Below are 18,445 nucleotides of genomic sequence, written 5' to 3'. Positions count from 1 at the left end.
TTGATACAGTAGAGTTATCACCTTATGTAACAAATAATCCAATTATCTGGGACAATATGTATCATTTATATTATCAAATCATAACCTTTTTAAATAATGTCAACACTATATTTTGTATTAGTAAACAAAACCATTTTTACTGAAAAATAATAATAAAGGTTGACTAATACATTTATAGTTCCACGCAGTGATGATTGAATATCTCAAGCTATTGTAATTTATTTTATTTTATTTTATTTTACAATTTTTTTATGTTCATTTTTAAGTGTAAATAAATATTTTTTTTTTGAAAAATCAATAAATATAATAATTTTCTTTAGTTCTAATAAAATTTTGATAGCATTCACGTAAGTTGCAACGCAACGAATATATACTTACCATTCTCTTTTATTGGGGGTTTTTCATTCTTCATTTATCAATTTTTAAGATCCAAAATATATACTATTTAAATGAGTTAATGAGTTTGGTACCTCTGGAAATATGTACCTTCATGCTTACTAAAAGTAATTCATTAAATTATGATTAAATGTAAACTAAAGTAATTCCTTATATGCTTATCAAAAGCTATTATTATGACCAAAAGGCATTGGAGCATGTTTCAAAACAAAATCATATAAACAAATAGTTTTGTTTTTTAAGAGGTAATTATGCATATATGGTTGTTTAGTTAGAAAGTATGATGTATAACAATTTTTTAACTCTTTCACAATTTATTAAAAAAAGTATGAGGAATAAGTTTTAATAATTAATAATATATTATGTTGGTAATTTATTAAATTCGTAATTTTTAAGTTAAATTCGTTCAAATTTGAATCAATTTCAGACCAATTTTGGAAATGTTAATTTATATGCATGGATGGAAAACGTCTACTCGTTATGTCCTAAAAATATGTTTCATTTGTTAAGTATATGTATAAAAATACCTGTCAATATTTATGAATATCCGTGAATACTTTTATGTATAAATTTTTTTAATTTTTAAACAAAAATATTGAAAATATAAACTTAGATAAAAAGAACACAACTTTTAAATACAATTTAAATTAGGTTACTCAATAAAATGTTAAGCGTAAATAAATTTAGATTTTTCTTAAAAAACTTAAATGAATTATGTTACAATATAAATTTAAAAAAAAATTATGATTAATTTTTCTTTTACTAATAGTTTTATTTCAATCACTTTAATTTAAAAAAATACTCAAATAAAATTTATTAATAAATAATAAATATTTGCATGTCATAATATCTATATCCACTCTATTAACAAATAATTAAATACCTATACTCCCTTACTAGGCATGTCTGTTAAAAATATTTACAAATTTTATTCTCTTTTATGTACTCAGTTAAAATATTCATGTAATATGTTTCACAATTTCTTTTACAATATATTTTTTACCATTTCTGACATTGTGTTTGTGTTAATGCACTTCATTTTCCTCACGCGTCCTTTTCAGTCTTTTTCCCAACCTACCCATGACACGTCACATTATGCAATCTTGTAAATTAAAAGAATAAAGAAAAAACAACCCACCGATTCAAAAGTCTCAAACATCTCCACTTGAGGTGGGAACCACGTTACAGATCTCAACGACCTTCGTTTGGTACGTGTCCAAACACTTCAGAAATATTATTTATTTTAAAAAAAGTAAAATCCAAGTTATCTCCTTAAAAAAATTATTTAAATTCGATCTGCAAATACATTATGAATGGCACGTTGAATATTTTTGTGCCTTAAGTTGTAGGCAACTCTTTTTAATAAACAATATTCATTTTTACGTGGAGATTCGAGACAGAGCACGTGCAGGTTTTTCTTAATATGACAATTTCCATTAATTAATATTGAAAAAAGAATATTACACTTTATTACCTATATACCCTCTCGAATTTACTGCGACATGGGTCTTTGTTTGGCATACGCGAACACGTTGAAATGTTGATCCCCACCGGTTTCACGCCATTCATGGGGAGGTCACTTTCTAATACATACTAGTATATTAATGTCTACTGATACTTTTTCTTTTTAATTTTATTTATTTTCTCTCACAAACGTCACATTCAGTAAGATTTCCATGTTTAATTACAACATAAATTCTTTAAACTATTAATATTTTAAATTTTTTATTTTGAATATTAAAAAAAAAATAATACAATTAACTCACGCCGCTGATTGAACGCATTCCTCCCATAAAGACAAAACGCTGGTGTACCCCATCCTCTCGTTTTATTATATCTATCTCAAAACACTTCCTCGTTGCACTCCATTTCCGTGTTTTCTTTCTGCGTTCTTCTCTTTTTCACTTTCGCCATGCGCGACACGATGAGTTAACTTCCTCCTCTTGCTTCTCGTATTCGGAACAGCTATAGGTTCGTCCAGTTAACCTTTCTTTCATTTCAAGCTATTCAGATCTACCGGCTATTTCAACGGAATTGCGTTTTTCTCTATTTAATTTTCGCATTCGCGGTTTTGCTTATTTCGATTGGACGTTTTTCTTGTTGCTTCCTTTTATCTTAGCATGCATTTTGCGTGACTTCGGTGCAGGCTTTTTTTTTTTTCCTGGCAGAGTAGATCTGCGCTGGAATGTTGTTGATTTAGAGTTGAACCCGTCTTTGTTTCTGTTTTCGGTTCGTTGAATGTCTTGAATCTTTGAAATGTGTCGGTTCCGTAATTCTTGGTAATGGAATCTTCGTTGTTGAATTTTTGTCATCCATTTTTTCTGGTTGTTTTATATGTTTCTAGCTCGTTCTTGTTTGTTGAATTTTGTTAGATCTGGTCGTTTTACTTTGTGAGACGATGTTCTCGGGTTGAGAGAGAGAAACATGCATCTTAATGTCTATCTTTGTGTTTCCTCTCAAATTGTGCAAGGCTTCGACAGTCGTCAAACGGAATCAATTTAGTGGACCTTCTTATAACTTGTCAAATTCAGTCGTCACCTTAAGTTTTTGCCAATTTTTGTTATTATTTCCAGATTTATATTTATTTTTTCGTATGTATTTATTTTTTCATCTAACTGATGAATATTGGCAATTGAGTGAATGTATTTGTCTTTTTCATCTAACTGCATAGATATTGGCAATTCAGAACTGATCCATGCCTAACAATTTGGATGGTGTTAAATTGTTGTTTGGCTTATGTTGCAGGTCTAAACTATCTGTGAACAGTTGCTCCCTCAAACAACATGGCTCAAGCTAAGTATACTAGAATAGATAATATTAATAATAATAATAAGCGATCGGCAACGAGCTACCTTTCGACAGTGACTATTGTCGTGTTTGTTGCTCTTTGCTTGTTTGGTATTTGGATGATGACGTCATCGTCTGTAGTGCCTGTGCAAAACGTAGATATGTCTCAGGATAATAAGAATGAGGGGCAGGATCAGAGTGGGGTGAAAGAACAAAGCGAGGTGCAAGAACAGAGCGAGGTGACAGAACAGGCAACTGACCCCTCTAATAAAAGTTCTCAACAGTTTGAAGAAAATCAGGGAGATCTGTCTGCTGATGCAACAAAAGGGGATAGTAGTGTGGAACCTTATAAAAGCTCTGACGAGCCAGAAAAAACAGAAGATAAATCGGACGAAAAGTCTGAAGAGAAACCTTCTGTTGATACAAAAACAGAAAATCAAGATTCAAATGTTAGCGAGAGGAAATCAGATTTTGATGAGAGCGTGAAGAAATCGGATTCTGACGAAAGCGTGAAGAAATCAGATTCTGATGAGAGCGTGAAGAAATCAGATTCTGATGAGAACGATAAAAAATCAGAATCCGATGGGACTGAAAGTAAACCCGAATCAAATGAGAACAGGCAGTTCGATTCATATTCAGATGATAAGAAATCTGATGATGCAGGTGAAACACCAGATACGACCGAAGAAAACGTGGAACAAACTGGTACCAAAGACTCTGACGAAAATTCCGATAAGAAAACTGATGACACTGCCAACAACCAGGGTTCAACTGATGCATTCCCTTCTGTAGCTCAGTCAGATCTTCTGAATGAAAGTACCCCGCAAAATGGTTCTTTTTCGACTCAGGCATCAAAGTCAAATAATGAAAAGGAATCTCAAGAATCCTCCAAGCAGTCTACTGGGTACGATTGGAAACTGTGCAATGTCACTACTGGCCCTGATTTCATTCCATGCCTCGACAACTTGAAAGCAATCAGTAGTCTTCCAAGCACCAAACACTACGAGCACAGAGAAAGGCAATGCCCCCAAAAACCTCCTACCTGCCTTGTCGCTCTTCCTAATGGATACAAACGCCCGATTGAATGGCCCAAGAGCAGAGAGAAGGTAGACAATGACACAAATGCTTGTCAGTTACCATTCTTTGTTTAAAATTTTATTCTTTCACTAAATAATAAACTGTTTTCCTGCAGATATGGTATTCTAATGTTCCACACACTAAGCTTGCGGAATATAAGGGGCACCAGAATTGGGTGAAAGTAACTGGCGAATACCTTACTTTTCCAGGTGGTGGAACCCAATTCAAACACGGTGCACTTCATTACATTGACTTCATACAACAGGTAAATAAATGTATACCCTATTCTTGTCAGGTTAACTGTTAGTTGCTTTTACTAGTGTTGAGATTTTATATATAAATCTGGAGAAAAAATTGCTGCATGTTACTATATGTTGTATGTGCTATACAACTTATTAGATTTTATACATATTAAATGTTTGTACATTTTATTTAAAACTTCATAATGTAATTCCTTAACGTGTGCTCTAAAGGCACTCATTAGGGAAATCATAAAACAAAATGTTTCCTGTTGATCTAACATTCACATTTCTTAGGTGAATGGTACGAGATTAATTTTGTCTGACGTCTGACATTAATATTAACATTGATATTCAAAGCAAAGAAAATATTAGATATTATATTAGCATTAAAATAAGTGATTGCAATTTGTTCAATGTCTAACCTTTTGGGGTTGGCGGAACCCTGATAGATTGGAACTTTAAACAAGATGATGTTACTGACTGTACTATGGGATTTGAGGTTCTACATTGAGCTTCTCTGACAACTAGAGAAAAAAATGCTAATACAAATGTTAAATTTTTGTTTTGTATTATGCATATATGTGTGCTTGGAGACAACCAAAATGTAACAAATAGAAATATCAGCATAATTTTAACTTCTGCCAAAAGAATTCTTTGGCAATATGAGAACTTAGACATGGTAATGACTAAAAGAAATTATGCTTTATGTGGCTGTGATATGTTTTCTTTTTTGATGTTGAGTTTTGCACTTAATATACGGAACATTGACGCTGCAGTCTGTGCCTGATATTGCTTGGGGCAAACGCACACGTGTGATTTTAGATGTTGGATGCGGTGTTGCCAGCTTTGGCGGCTTTCTCTTTGAAAGAGATGTACTTACAATGTCAATGGCACCAAAAGATGAACACGAAGCTCAGGTACAATTTGCACTTGAAAGAGGGATTCCTGCTATATCCGCTGTGATGGGCACAAAGAGGCTTCCCTTCCCTGGGAGAGTATTTGATGCAGTCCATTGTGCACGCTGTAGAGTTCCTTGGCATATAGAAGGTAGAAACGACCTAACTTTGACTTTGATTAGATAAATTTTTTGTTCATACAAGTTTGAAATTTTATGTAGCGTTGTGGTGCTTTCCCGCGGCTTGGGCATTTAGGTATTAAGAGAACTTCTATATAGAGTGTAATAGATGTAAAATTCATATAAATTTAACTGGATTTTTTTCGGACTTGCTCCTTGTATACGTGTAGGTGGGAAACTTCTTTTAGAGCTGAACAGAGTTTTGCGACCAGGTGGTTTCTTTGTATGGTCTGCTACTCCTATTTACCAGAAGCTTGCTGAAGATGTTGAAATATGGACAGGTAGACAATGATATACTGTTGTCTGCCTCTGTTAATCAGTTTAACGCTGCTGCATTAGTTCTGACTTTTTCTGAATTAATTTGCAGATATGAAGAAACTAACAAAAGCAATATGCTGGGAACTAGTGTCCATCACCAAGGATAAACTTAATGGAGTTGGTATCGCTGTGTTCAAGAAGCCAGATTCTAATGAATGTTATGAAAAACGTTCTACTGCTCAGCCTCCTATGTGTCCAGACTCCGACGATCCTAATGCAGCATGGTATTTCTTTGTTAATTGACACATCAACAATGTTTTCTTTAAAAATAAAAAACAGAAAAAAGGAGTTTCATACTACGTTAATTGTTGATATTCATCTTTCACTGGAATATAAATATTGTATATATTTCTAGTCAAGGTTTAGTTACTCCTCTAGATTTTATATTTGCACAATTTTATGCTTTAATCCCTACACCTAAAAATTATTCACTTTAGTTTCTAGGCATACATTTTTTATTTTCTCAGTCCCTTCACATTTTTTAATCTGTTTTAGTTTCTACATATATTTCAGTCTACTTTTAGTCCTTGGTGTCCAAATTTGTCGACTAAAACAGACTAAATTGTGTGTTAAAACTAAAATGAGTAGAGACTAAAGTGTAAAAAATGCAAATTATAGGGACCCATGCGTAATTAAATATTTATTCAATTTTCCCACAGGGAACATGTGTGAAAAACATACAGTCACAAATCAAACGTTGTGCGGTTATTTTGTTACAATCGGATTCTGCTACAAATGAACAAATGCTTTATTTCTGTAGTTTCTACCTTTTCAATCTCCCCGCAGTATTTATTTTATAAGATAGAACATTGACAATCTCACACTACGTTTTTTAAACTTCTCCTGTGCATTAATTGGATCGTTATCATGCACCCAAAAAGGTGTAAGTATATATAGCTGCTACCTAATCTCTCTGTCTGCAGGAACATTCCATTACAAGATTGCATGCATAAAATACCAGTGAATTCAACAGAACGTGGGTCACAATGGCCAGAAAGTTGGCCAGCAAGATTGACCAACTCACCTTACTGGCTTACAAATTCTCATGTTGGAGTTTATGGAAAGCCCGCCCCTGAAGATTTTACTGTTGATTATGAACACTGGAAACGTATAGTGTCCAAGTCTTATCTTAATGGGATCGGAATTAAGTGGTCCAATGTGCGGAATGTCATGGATATGAGAGCAGTATATGGAGGGTGAGCGAAATTTGATTTCCCATTTTTCTCTGAATTATGCCGCTGTTATAGCCACTTTGACAACTTGTTTTTTGTGTTACAGGTTTGCTGCTGCCTTGAAGGATTTGAATATTTGGGTCATGAATGTGATTTCAGTGAATGCTCCGGACACGCTTCCCATTATTTATGAACGTGGTCTCTTTGGCATGTACCATGACTGGTGTGAATCATTTAGCACCTATCCGAGGTCCTATGATCTACTTCATGCAGATCGACTATTTTCAAATATTAAGAAAAGGTGCTAACAACTATTTCATTTCTAATTGGTCACCAGTAATATGTATTATATGCTAATGTTCTACGGCCATGCAGGTGTAATTTGAGAGCTGTAATGGCTGAGGTTGATAGGATTCTTAGGCCTGAGGGAAAGCTTATTGTGCGGGACACTACTGAAATCATTAACGAGATAGCAGCTATGGTGAAGTCCATGCAGTGGGAGGTTCGCATGACTTACTCTAAAGATAAAGTTGGCTTTTTGTGTGTCCAGAAGTCTACGTGGCGGCCTTCGGAATTCGAAACACTCGAGTATGCTATTGGCAAGTTATCAACATGATTGTTGGGTTTTCGCTGTCCAAAATTCTTTGTACCTTTACTTCCGCCATTATTTATGTATAATTATAGTTAGGCATTTATGTGCTCTTTTGATTTTCCCTTGGTAACGAATTTTGATCCCTGTTACGATTTGTGTCTTTTGCTGTAACATGGTGCTATACAGTCAAGAAAATTTTATCATATTCTTTCAAATGTAGAGGCTTTTGGTAATTAGTTGAGATTCTGGGGAGTTATAGGGAGTTTTTCACCATAATTGGTGGTACTTATGTCATTCAATAATGGACAGGAGCTATATGCTCTTGATTCAAATATCAAATACTGGAAGTAAAGGATTAATATTACTTATGTCTTAAAATCTTTCCCTATAGAAAATAAAAGGAGCATTGTAATGGGAACCCATGATTCTGTTTTACCAAAAAGAAAGAGGGAAGGGGTCGTGTTGATCTGTTCGCTGAACTAAATCATCGCGTTTCATATTTTAATCACCACACTAGAAAGACTAGGGTTTCACAGGACTTTTTGTTCGATTTAGTATGATGAGGAGGTATGATTGTACCAGTTTTTGGTCTGTGTCTACCGATAAACATACACATTTGGTAGCTTTTTGTCCTTCTGCTAAGTGTGTGCAAGCCATCGACAACCTAGCACATCAGTTTTATACATACTTCATTCTTAGCTCGTTTCTTCTTATTTTTCCGGATTTCATTTTTGAAAACCTATCAATTTTTTAAAGGATAATTAAAATTAAAACGACAGTTTTATGCTTCAAACTACTTTTTCTATGTTTTTTTTCTTCTTATGTTTGTTACGCATTTGTTTTCTTCGTAAATTTTTATTTTTCATATTATCTCTTCTTATATTTTATAACGACCATCCGTCTATAATCATAATAAAAGAAATGAGAAAAATCTCGAAACAAAGAATATATAAAAAAATGTCTAAAATCCAAAATTTAATTTAATTTATTTGTCAAATAAATCCATCCAAAATTTTAATTATTTTATGTGATAAGAATTTAGAGTACTTTCAAGGTTTATGTCTTTGCTTATTAACGACAATGTGGTATTCAATGTGTGAGAACTAAAAATGCTACATAATAGTTATGTTGGTATATGCAAAATACATTCCATGATATCCAATTACTATTATGTCAAAAGATAACTTAACATCTTAGCTAATTACTCTAAATTACTAGTCCCAATAAACCATATAATTCATGGTATGTATATCATGCGAAACTCCAAATGAATACATCCAAATATAAAATTTGGTGCCAAAAAATTAAGTTAAAATACAAATTATAATTTATCAAGTTGTCTTCATGAGTTCATTCTTTGAAATATATTAGAAAGTATAGTCGGTGGAATATTTAGTCTCGAAATTGTAAAATTTTGTAGATGGAATTGTTTGACCATTTATAACAAATTTGGTTGGTACATATTGTTTAACCAATGATCATGAAATTGGTATTTGTTTACCATTCCATTTTAAGTGATTTCAAATTCTTTTCTAAATCACAACCTTTGGTGTAATTATTAAACAGATTTTGGAACTTATGTTTAAAGTTAAGAATACCCAAATAAGAAGGTACATAACTAGCTATATGTCACAAGAATAATATATATGACATACATTTGACATTATCTTGTTGCTTTGGTCATGGCAATATCTTGGTCTACAATAACTGTTTCTAGTTGTTGGTTTTCCGTACTTTCAAAGATCACTTTGAATAACCAACTACGAGAAAACCGTCGTTTCATCAAACAAAGTATAATCACCAAAGATGACATTTTGCCATTGATGAATTACACCAATAAATGATGCACAAATTAAGTTATACTCATCATAAGTGGTGTAAAAACTACAACACTCTCAAAGCAATTATAATCATTTTTGGATCTACCATCTCCCTAGCTAAAGCATATTAGTCAAGTTATTCTTAGTCTAGTTACACGTTATAATAGAACAAATGATCTTGTGTTTTTACTTAGTAAGAATGAATATTTCTAACTTCACTTATTTTCAGTTTTCTAATATAATATATATACAATTTTGTTGTCTTTCATTACTGTTACTATGAGCTTATAGCCGATCGAACGGTATAGGTGCAAGAGAACCTCTAAATTACTTTGGGCTCATGGTCGACCGAGTAGTAAAGGTGCACCGACCGAACGGACAACATGTAGGAAAAGGCCTCTAAGTCGTTCGGTCCTGACAACTATTGAGCAGAGTTAAGGCACAATAAATGTGATAACGGCTACTGTTAAACAGTTAAAGTTTGAATTAATGATCATTAAGAGGTAAATTCATTTGTTAGATTCCTTTAAATTCTATAAATAAGGGTTTAGGTTCGAGGTAAACTCACGTTTTAAACTCACTACAAAACTATAAGACCTATAGAGAACATTTTTGACTTGAGCGTCGGAGTGCCTTTTGCAGGTCACCCCCATTCAGTGTTCGGTTACCGAAACTAGGAGAGACAGAATGCTCAACATGCAGGATTAACAAGACCGATCGAAGCTTAGAGCCAGGAGACCGTTCGACAGAGACTAGAGGACATTCGGCGGAGATCCTCTTCCCATTTCAGCAGAAACATTTTGGCGCCCACCGTAGGGCCAAGGATTTTCAAAGACACCCTAGCAAGACCATAAGGATGACTCAAGACCCAAGGGCGTTTATGCATGAGATGTAGAGGAGGATGGAAGCCATGCAGGCTGAAATTGAAATTTTAAGGGTCGAGCGGGATGCAGCACGTAGGCACCGTGACGCAGGGTGGAGGACCCCGACCAGTCAAAGGTCGGCTGCACCCACTCGGACACCCATAGTAGATTTCCCAGACTATGATCGGGAGGGAACTGATCAGGGGGAAAACAATTCCCGGAGCAGTCATGCCCAACGGTTCATGCCACTCGGGCTAGGGCTCTTCATCCGTTTACAACTACAATCATGAAAGGGCAAATGCCGGAAAGGGTGCTCCCAGTTCTGGAAAGGTATGACAGATCGGGGGACCTGGAGGAGCACCTGAGGTCATTTACTGACGCCATGGCAATCTATTCACCCAGTGAAAGGGTTTGGTGCAGGGTTTTTTCCTTGTCGGTTAAAGGAGAAGCTTTGGAATGGTTTCACTCTCTTCGTCCCAGAACCATGGATAGTTTTGCGACTTTGAGACATCTGTTTGAGTGGCAGTTCGCTTCCAATAAGACGCAAGACCTTACCTACATGGAACTTACTAAAATCAAACAGGGAAAAGATGAAGACCTCAGGGACTTCATGGACCGGTTCAACCAGACCGCACGACAGGTGAAGGGTGTTGATAAGAAGTTCATCATCACCACTCTGTCAACAACCTTGAGGTCGTGCTCCTTTGCGAATAGCCTATTTGCTCGACCACCTTTAACCATGGCAGAAGTGCAAGAGATGGCCGTTGAGTTCATTCGAATCAAGGAGCTGCGGGCGGTCCAAAAAAGGCAGCACAGAAAGAATGTTTCACCCTCGGCGGGCCAGGATCGAAAGGAGGGCAAGCGAGCGCGCATGCATGACCGAACGACATAATTGTGGCAAGAATAGAAATAAGCTTTCTACTAGTTTTTTCCAGTTTAAAAAATTGTGATGTAATTTGCAGATCGGATATTAGTATCAAATGACTTCCATTGAAATTTTGAGCAAGTTATATCAACCGTTCGACCTCGTCTATCTAGTAGCCTCAAGCGCTCGGCCATTCGGCCCCACGGTCTCGGCCATCTGGCCTCAACTGCTCGACCATTCTGCCTCACAAGTACTTAGCCAAATTCGGCATCAAGTGTTCGGCCTTTTGGCCTCAATTGCTGGACCATTCGGCCTTAGGTACTTAGTCAAATTTGGCACTCAGCATTCAGCCATCGTGTATCAACCGTCCGATTAAAAGAAAGGGTTCTAAAAAGAACTAAGTTCTGAAGAGAACTCTTTTCAAACCGCTCTCACATTGACATCTTCGACCTAGGGAACACTCCAAGTGAACTCCTAGTGTCGACCGAACAGTGAGGAACGCTCTTCGTGAACTTTCACCTTGATCTTAGGGCACGCTCCAAGTGAACTCCTAAGATTTAAACCAAACGGTGAGGAACGGTCATCGTGAACTCTCACCTTGATCTTAGGGCACACTTCAAGTGAACTCCTAAGATCTAAACCGAACGGTGAGGAACACTCTTCGTGAACTCTCATCTTGATCTTAGGGCACACTCCAAGTGAACTCCTAAGATCTAAACCGAAACGGTGAGGAACGCTCTTCGTGAACTCTCACCTTGATCTTAGGGCACGCTCCAAGTGAACTCCTAAGATCTAAACCGAACAGTGAGGAACGCTCTTCGTGAACTCTCACCTTGATCTTAGGGCACGCTCTAAGTGAACTCCTAAGATCTAAACTGAATGGTGAGGAACGCTCCTCGTGAACTCTCACCTTGATCTTAGGGCACGCTCCAAGTGAACTTCTAAGATCTAAACCGAACAGTGAGGAATGCTCCTCGTGAACTCTCACCTTGATCTTATGGCACGCTCCAAGTGAACTCCTAAGATCTAAATCGAACGGTAAGGAACTCTCCTCGTGAACTCTTACCTTGATCTTAAGACACGCTCCAAGTGAACTCTTGAGATCTAAACCTAACGGTGATGAACGCTTCCGTAACTCTCCCTCAAGCGTCTTCGATCTAGGAAAAGTTCGAACTCCTAGATCCCCTATTCGGTGAGTAGTGCTTCTGTGGCTCTCACCTTAGCATTTTTTATCTGAGGGAACGCTCCAAGGGAACTCTTAGTGCAAAAACTGCTTAGTCAATAAAGAACGTGTGCTATTGTATGAATCATCATGACCCTAGAAACTCAGGTAAAATCCTGTGCCGATCAGTATAACTTTACAAACCCAATGCAATATCAAACATTTTGCTAGGGCTTGGGGGGCTTATGTTACTATGGGCTCATAGCCGACCGAACGGTACAGGTACAAGAGAACCCCTAAGTTATTTTGGGCTCATGGTCGACCGAGTGGTAAAGGTGCACCGATCGAACGGACAACGTGCAGGAAAAAGCCTCTCAGTTGTTCGGTCCTGACAACTAAGTAGCAGAGTTAAGACACAATAAATGTGATAACGGCTACTGTTAAATAATTAAGGTTTGAATTAATGACCATTAAGAGGTAAATTAATTGGTCAGATTCCTTTAAACTTTATAAATAAGGGTTTAGGTTCGAGGTAAACTCACGTTTTTAAACTCACTACAAAACTATAAGACCTAGAAAGAAAATTTTTGACTTGAACGTCAGAGTGTCTTTTGCAGGTCACCCCATTCGGTGTTCGGTTACCGAAACTAAGAGAGACATAACACTTGGCATGCATGATTAACAAGACCGATCGGAGCTCAGAACCAAGAGACCGTTCGACAAAGACTGGAAGATGTTCAGCGAAGATCATCGTCCTATTTCAACATAAACAATTACTAAAGTTTATCAAAATTTTATATAACTCCAAATATTTATAACTTTCAAACCAGTAGTAATCATCATAATACCAAAACTAATCATAGTTCTTTTTATTTCTCCTTATAACATATGATATGTTACTCATAGATTGCAACAAATGTCTTCGACAGAAAGTCATGGTTATGATCTTTCACCAATTTTGAACTGTACACAATCATTTCTTACTCACCCTAAGATGCATCACGGTTTTACAATTTGTTCTTTAATACGTCCCTCCATATAAGTTTCTTCTTCTTTTGGTTTACAAGCCTTTGAAACAAAAATCTTTCAAAATCACCTTATCATATAATAACTTCCTTCTTTTTCTTTACACTAAAACCCATTTTCTAAAGTATATATGTTTGATATAAATCACAGACTTCATATCTATATGTATACATTCACTTTGTTCCATATTTATCCTATACAAACAACATTCATTTTTCAAAATTTACTTTATTGAAAGATAATATACATATATACATACATATATGATTATATACGTAATTAATATTTTAAATCTAAAATAACAAAACATAAAACAAGAAGCAGGTGGAGAAATACACTTATAATGACTCGATGTTTTCTCACTTTAATGGTTGACCAACATATATGCACACATACACACATATATATATCATTATCATAAATAATCTTATCAGTTATATATTTAATACATTTGCATAATATAATTATCGTAAAGTTGATTATTAGAACCAAAGATGAAAAGAATATATAATATAAACATAGTTGTTGATTTTGAATGAATATCACAGACATATAAAGAAAGAAAGAGAGTTTTGGATGTCAATAATAGTATTGTAATCTAACATCTAGAGCGAGTCCGGTGGATTTGATTGGTGAAAAAATCCACAGCACTCATTTTTTTGTTTTCGAATTTTCCTTGTCTTAACCCTTCTTGCATGCCTAGTTTTATGCCTCTCTTTCAGTTTACCTACACAGTAATATAATATGCAACATAATTAAGTAATAAATATTATTCTTCTTCATTTCCTTTATCTCCAACATTGTCATGGAAGATGAGAGCCATAACACTTTGCCAAATGGTTTTAACTCTGCAAGCCCCAAAAGCCCTTGCTTAAAGACAACCAACAACACAACAAACACCACCTCAACCACACAAAACAACAACATCAACAATAACCATAATAACAACAATAACCACAACAAAGAACAAGACCGGTTTCTCCCCATTGCCAACGTGGGAAGAATCATGAAAAAGGTTATTCCTTCCAATGGGAAAATCTCCAAGGACGCAAAGGAAACTGTCCAAGAGTGTGTCTCTGAGTTCATCAGCTTTGTCACCGGAGAAGCCTCAGACAAATGTCAGAGGGAGAAGAGAAAGACCATCAACGGTGATGATGTGATTTGGGCCATCACAACCTTAGGGTTTGAAGATTACGTTGAACCCTTGAAAATTTACCTTCAGAAATATAAAGAGATTGAAGGAGAAAAACTTAACATTCCAAAGCAACTTCGTTCTGAGCAAAGGCTACAACAGCACCAACAAAATAACAGTAACAGTAGCCAAGACGATAATAACCAACAATTCAATGGTGCATATGCCTCCACCAATCTCATTTCTCAGCCTCCATATGTCACCTCTGATCAGAAGTTTCCGTTACCCTTTTCCCCAAACTCCATTCAGAATCACCAGATTGATTCTGTGGGACACTGGTACGAATAAGATTAAAAAATCCACCAAGCTTTTATACATCTTTGCTTTTGTTTTTCATTTTATACCCACTGCGTAAATAAATAACCTTTAGAACTCCATTTTTCATAATAAAGTGATCCAGCTTTTGGGTTTCTTTCTCCGTTTTCTTCTTGGCCTAAAGCATTTGGATACAATTACATATATATAACAGTTTTTTGGAGACACAATTTCATGTTTTTACAACAATTTAAGCACTTTTTAGGGTTCAATAACATTGCTTTTGCATGTAATAACATGCACGTCTAGTGTATGTTTGTATAGCTGTAGCAATATAAACTCTCATATTTCCTTTTTTTTTTTGAAAAAGAATACTTTGACACAGCCAAAGTATTTGACATTCATATGACACGCGGTGGGGCCCAAATTTTGTGAATGTACAGAAGGGTGATATTGTCATTTACTAAACGCTGCGTTTTATTTAGGGTGCTCTCTGTATTCAGTTTTCTAGTTTGTCTGATTTCACATTTTGGAAGAGCTCTTCGTGCTTTGCTAGGGTTGGGGGTGATAGAGAAGCGGAGAAGTGGAAGAGCGTGCTGTGGTAGGGTTCGGTTGATAGAGAAGGCGAGAACTCCATGGTTGCCACTTAATCGGAGGGTGTATGGTTCTTCTTTAGCGTGTTGTGGTAGGGTTCGGTTGATAGAGAAGGCGAGAACTCCATGGGTGCCACTTAATCGGAGGGTGTATGGTTCTTCTTTGTTTCTTCTTTTGTCATGATTTTTGTATTTTTCCATTTGTATTTGCTTCATTTTGGTGAACCCTAGACTAAAGGGGGCAAGGTGGTCTGAGGGAGAGTTGCGGTAGGGAGAACACTAAATTCTCAATCCGTGATAAGCACTGAGAGAATACGGTTTGGGGAGTTATTTCTGTCTAATTTGAAAACTGTGTTTGAATGTGTAATTTGGCATATTATTTTGGTTAGTTTCCCTGTTTGACAAATTTGATTGTCCTGTATTGTAAACTAATATTGATTTATGACAAATCTGGTTTGCTTGATTTGTAACTTGTATACTAAATGTTTAGTAAATATGTAATTGAAAGTTGTTTCTTGATTGAAGAGAAATGTCTTTAAATTGAAGTTGTGACATTTTGCAGGTACGAGAAGCACAATTAGCTCAGTACAAGTACATGTTGGTTGTCGGAGAGGAGGAAGCAAATACTGGACAGGTTCTTCATTTTTCCCTTATCATAAATAATCCTTTTCTTTTTCTCTATTGACATATCGTCATGCATTTCATATTTATTTGACCTAGGGTTGCTAACAAATGTAAACACAGTTATTAATGAATTTCTCACACTTGGATAATTATGTTTGGATTAATTAGAAGTGTATAAAATGAAGAAGTATCTTCACTTTTATGTCTTAAGTATATACAATAAATATTCTCTTGGTAAATGGTTTATATTTGTGAATTTTGCCCTTCCATTTGTGAATAACAACTTAGGAATTGAAATTTGAAAAAGGGGAGAAACACTCTTTAGAATTCAAGAGCGTCATATCAAGGGAGAATATTAAGTTGGATACTGGAGTGGCTTTAGTGTTAATAGAATGTGCGTATAGATTTTTGTGGGTGGTGAAATTGAAGAGGGTTGAAAGTATTGGAAGTATCATGTGGGTGTTAGTGTTTTAATTTGTGGATTGGAAATTGGAAGTATATATGCTGTGTTGTTTTAATTGATTCTGGTTACATGTGTTGTGATTCTTTTTAACAGGTTGTATGGCCATCTGAAGTTGTCGTGGTAGATTTACTCTGCTTTCATAAAGTAGGAACAACTAAAATAAGTTATAAAAATTTATTGGTTGCTCTAAGTGTACTAATTTTCGTGTTTCCATCATGCTTGATGATATGAAGTGCTTTATTGGAAGTTAATTGTTCTCCACAAGCGCATAACCATTGGGAATGGTCACATATCAACCAAGTAACAATATAGAAATATTTATCCTTTAGCTACAATTATAACTAAGGTGGTTGTATCCTGATTGATACCGCATGCATTTTTAATCTTTTAGGCACACCAATAAGGAGGAAATTTAAAGAGATGTACATTTATTGGAAAGATGGATAGGATACTTAGTAGGATAAACAATTACATTCAAGCACAGATTTTTAAAGAGGCTAATGCAGTTTTAACAAAGAATTATTGTGGTGTTATATATTTTTTGAACTTTTTTTATCACTTTGAATGATACTCCCCGTATGTGCAGGTTTTTGCAAGTGATATTGGTTGCCGAAGTGATGACCTAGTACGTCTATCAATACCAATTGTTACCAAAAGCCTCCAACACATTCTGATGATGACATCCTTAGCAAATTGATTTCACCTGTTTACAACAACAAACATGAAAGCAGTGGATCAAATAAGAACAATTAAAAGTAAAACAAATTGAGGACTTTCATAATTTGTTGATTTGTATTTCAATTTTATCCTTGTCATTTTTGAATATTGTGCGTGGTTACACGACTTTGTTATGTAGTACAATTAGTGAAGTACTAAAGTTAGCTTCATGAATGTGTTGTTGCATTAAGTGGTAATGTAATTAAGTGGTAATGTAATGTATGTTATGTTCTAAGTTTTATATGATGTTGTGATATAAAAAAAATTGACAAATTCGTCCAGAAACTGGTTAAAGATGTTATATATTAAAGTGGTTTTGTACAACTGACGAAATGATTAATAACAAAATAAATTGCACCAAGTGTTGCAGTTGAATAACTTTTAAACCATAGCACAACGAAGTACAATGATTAAAGCAAATAATTATGAACACCCTGCCAAAAATCAAAGATAAATGGCACAAGTGAGTGAAAAATTGATTTCACAAGCATTGGTTCAGTAAGTGGTTATGTCTTAAGTGTTATGTGGTTATTTGTTAAGGTAGTTATGTACAAATAAACAATAATAAAGTAGTTAAATTCAATATCAATGATCACATTTATTAGTGCAGGAAGTACTTATATACTCATGCCTAAGTGGTATTTTACTCAATTGCTTACGAACAACAAATGTTTGTGTTTTTTAAGATATATTTTATCAAATTTATTGGTGCAGTATGTGGTTATCTACCAAGTCCTATGTGGTTATTTCTGAGAGATGTTCTCTACAACAATAAAAGTGGTTAAATTCAATAACAATAATCACATTTCTTTGGTGCAGTAAATTGTTATATATTAGGTCTTATGTGGTTTTATACTCAATTGCTTATGAACAACAAATGTTGTGGTTTTTGAGGTTAGATTTCATCAAATTTATTGGTGCAGTATATGGTTATCTGCTCAATCCTATGTGGTTATTTTTTAAAGAAATTTTGTACAACAATAAAAGTGGTTAAATTCAATATCAATGATCACATTTTTTTGGTGTAGTAAGTGGTTATATAATAGGTGTTATGTGGTTTTACACTCAATTTCTTATGAACAACAAATGTTGTGGTTTTTGAGGTTAGATTTCATCAAATATATTGGTGCCGTATGTGGTTATCTACTAAGTCTTATGTGGTAATTTTTTAAAAAGGTTCTGTACAACAATAATAGTGGTTAAATT

The 18,445-nt window shown here is 35.0% G+C and overlaps 2 protein-coding genes and 1 pseudogene across 2 annotated transcripts; all 3 read left to right on the top strand.

Moving 5' to 3' along the window:
- Window positions 1–2,213: 2,213 nt before the first annotated feature.
- LOC124836864 (S-adenosyl-L-methionine-dependent methyltransferases superfamily protein) lies at window positions 2,214–7,895 on the top strand. The gene is made up of 9 exons (XM_047312099.2): window positions 2,214–2,367; window positions 3,142–4,289; window positions 4,376–4,525; window positions 5,279–5,549; window positions 5,748–5,858; window positions 5,945–6,119; window positions 6,819–7,091; window positions 7,174–7,368; window positions 7,443–7,895. Exons 2-9 carry the CDS (start codon window positions 3,180–3,182, stop codon window positions 7,681–7,683), a joined length of 2,526 nt encoding a protein of 841 aa, XP_047168055.2. The 5' UTR covers window positions 2,214–2,367; window positions 3,142–3,179; the 3' UTR covers window positions 7,684–7,895.
- A 6,305-nt stretch (window positions 7,896–14,200) lies between these two features.
- Window positions 14,201–14,875, top strand: LOC124836889 (nuclear transcription factor Y subunit B-7 pseudogene; annotated as a pseudogene).
- Window positions 14,876–15,277: 402 nt separating this feature from the next.
- Window positions 15,278–17,102, top strand: LOC148205482 (uncharacterized). The gene is made up of 4 exons (XM_088104605.1): window positions 15,278–15,590; window positions 15,692–15,819; window positions 15,998–16,069; window positions 16,616–17,102. Exons 1-4 carry the CDS (start codon window positions 15,278–15,280, stop codon window positions 16,751–16,753), a joined length of 651 nt encoding a protein of 216 aa, XP_087960731.1. The 3' UTR covers window positions 16,754–17,102.
- Window positions 17,103–18,445: the final 1,343 nt, after the last annotated feature.

This window comes from Vigna umbellata, chromosome 1 (assembly GCF_029865625.1).
Source record: "Vigna umbellata cultivar VRB3 chromosome 1, Vumbellata_1.0, whole genome shotgun sequence".
Classification (NCBI taxonomy): domain Eukaryota; kingdom Viridiplantae; phylum Streptophyta; class Magnoliopsida; order Fabales; family Fabaceae; genus Vigna; species Vigna umbellata.
Note: the sequence above shows the minus strand (reverse complement) of the source record. Positions and strands in the feature narration are given on the sequence as shown.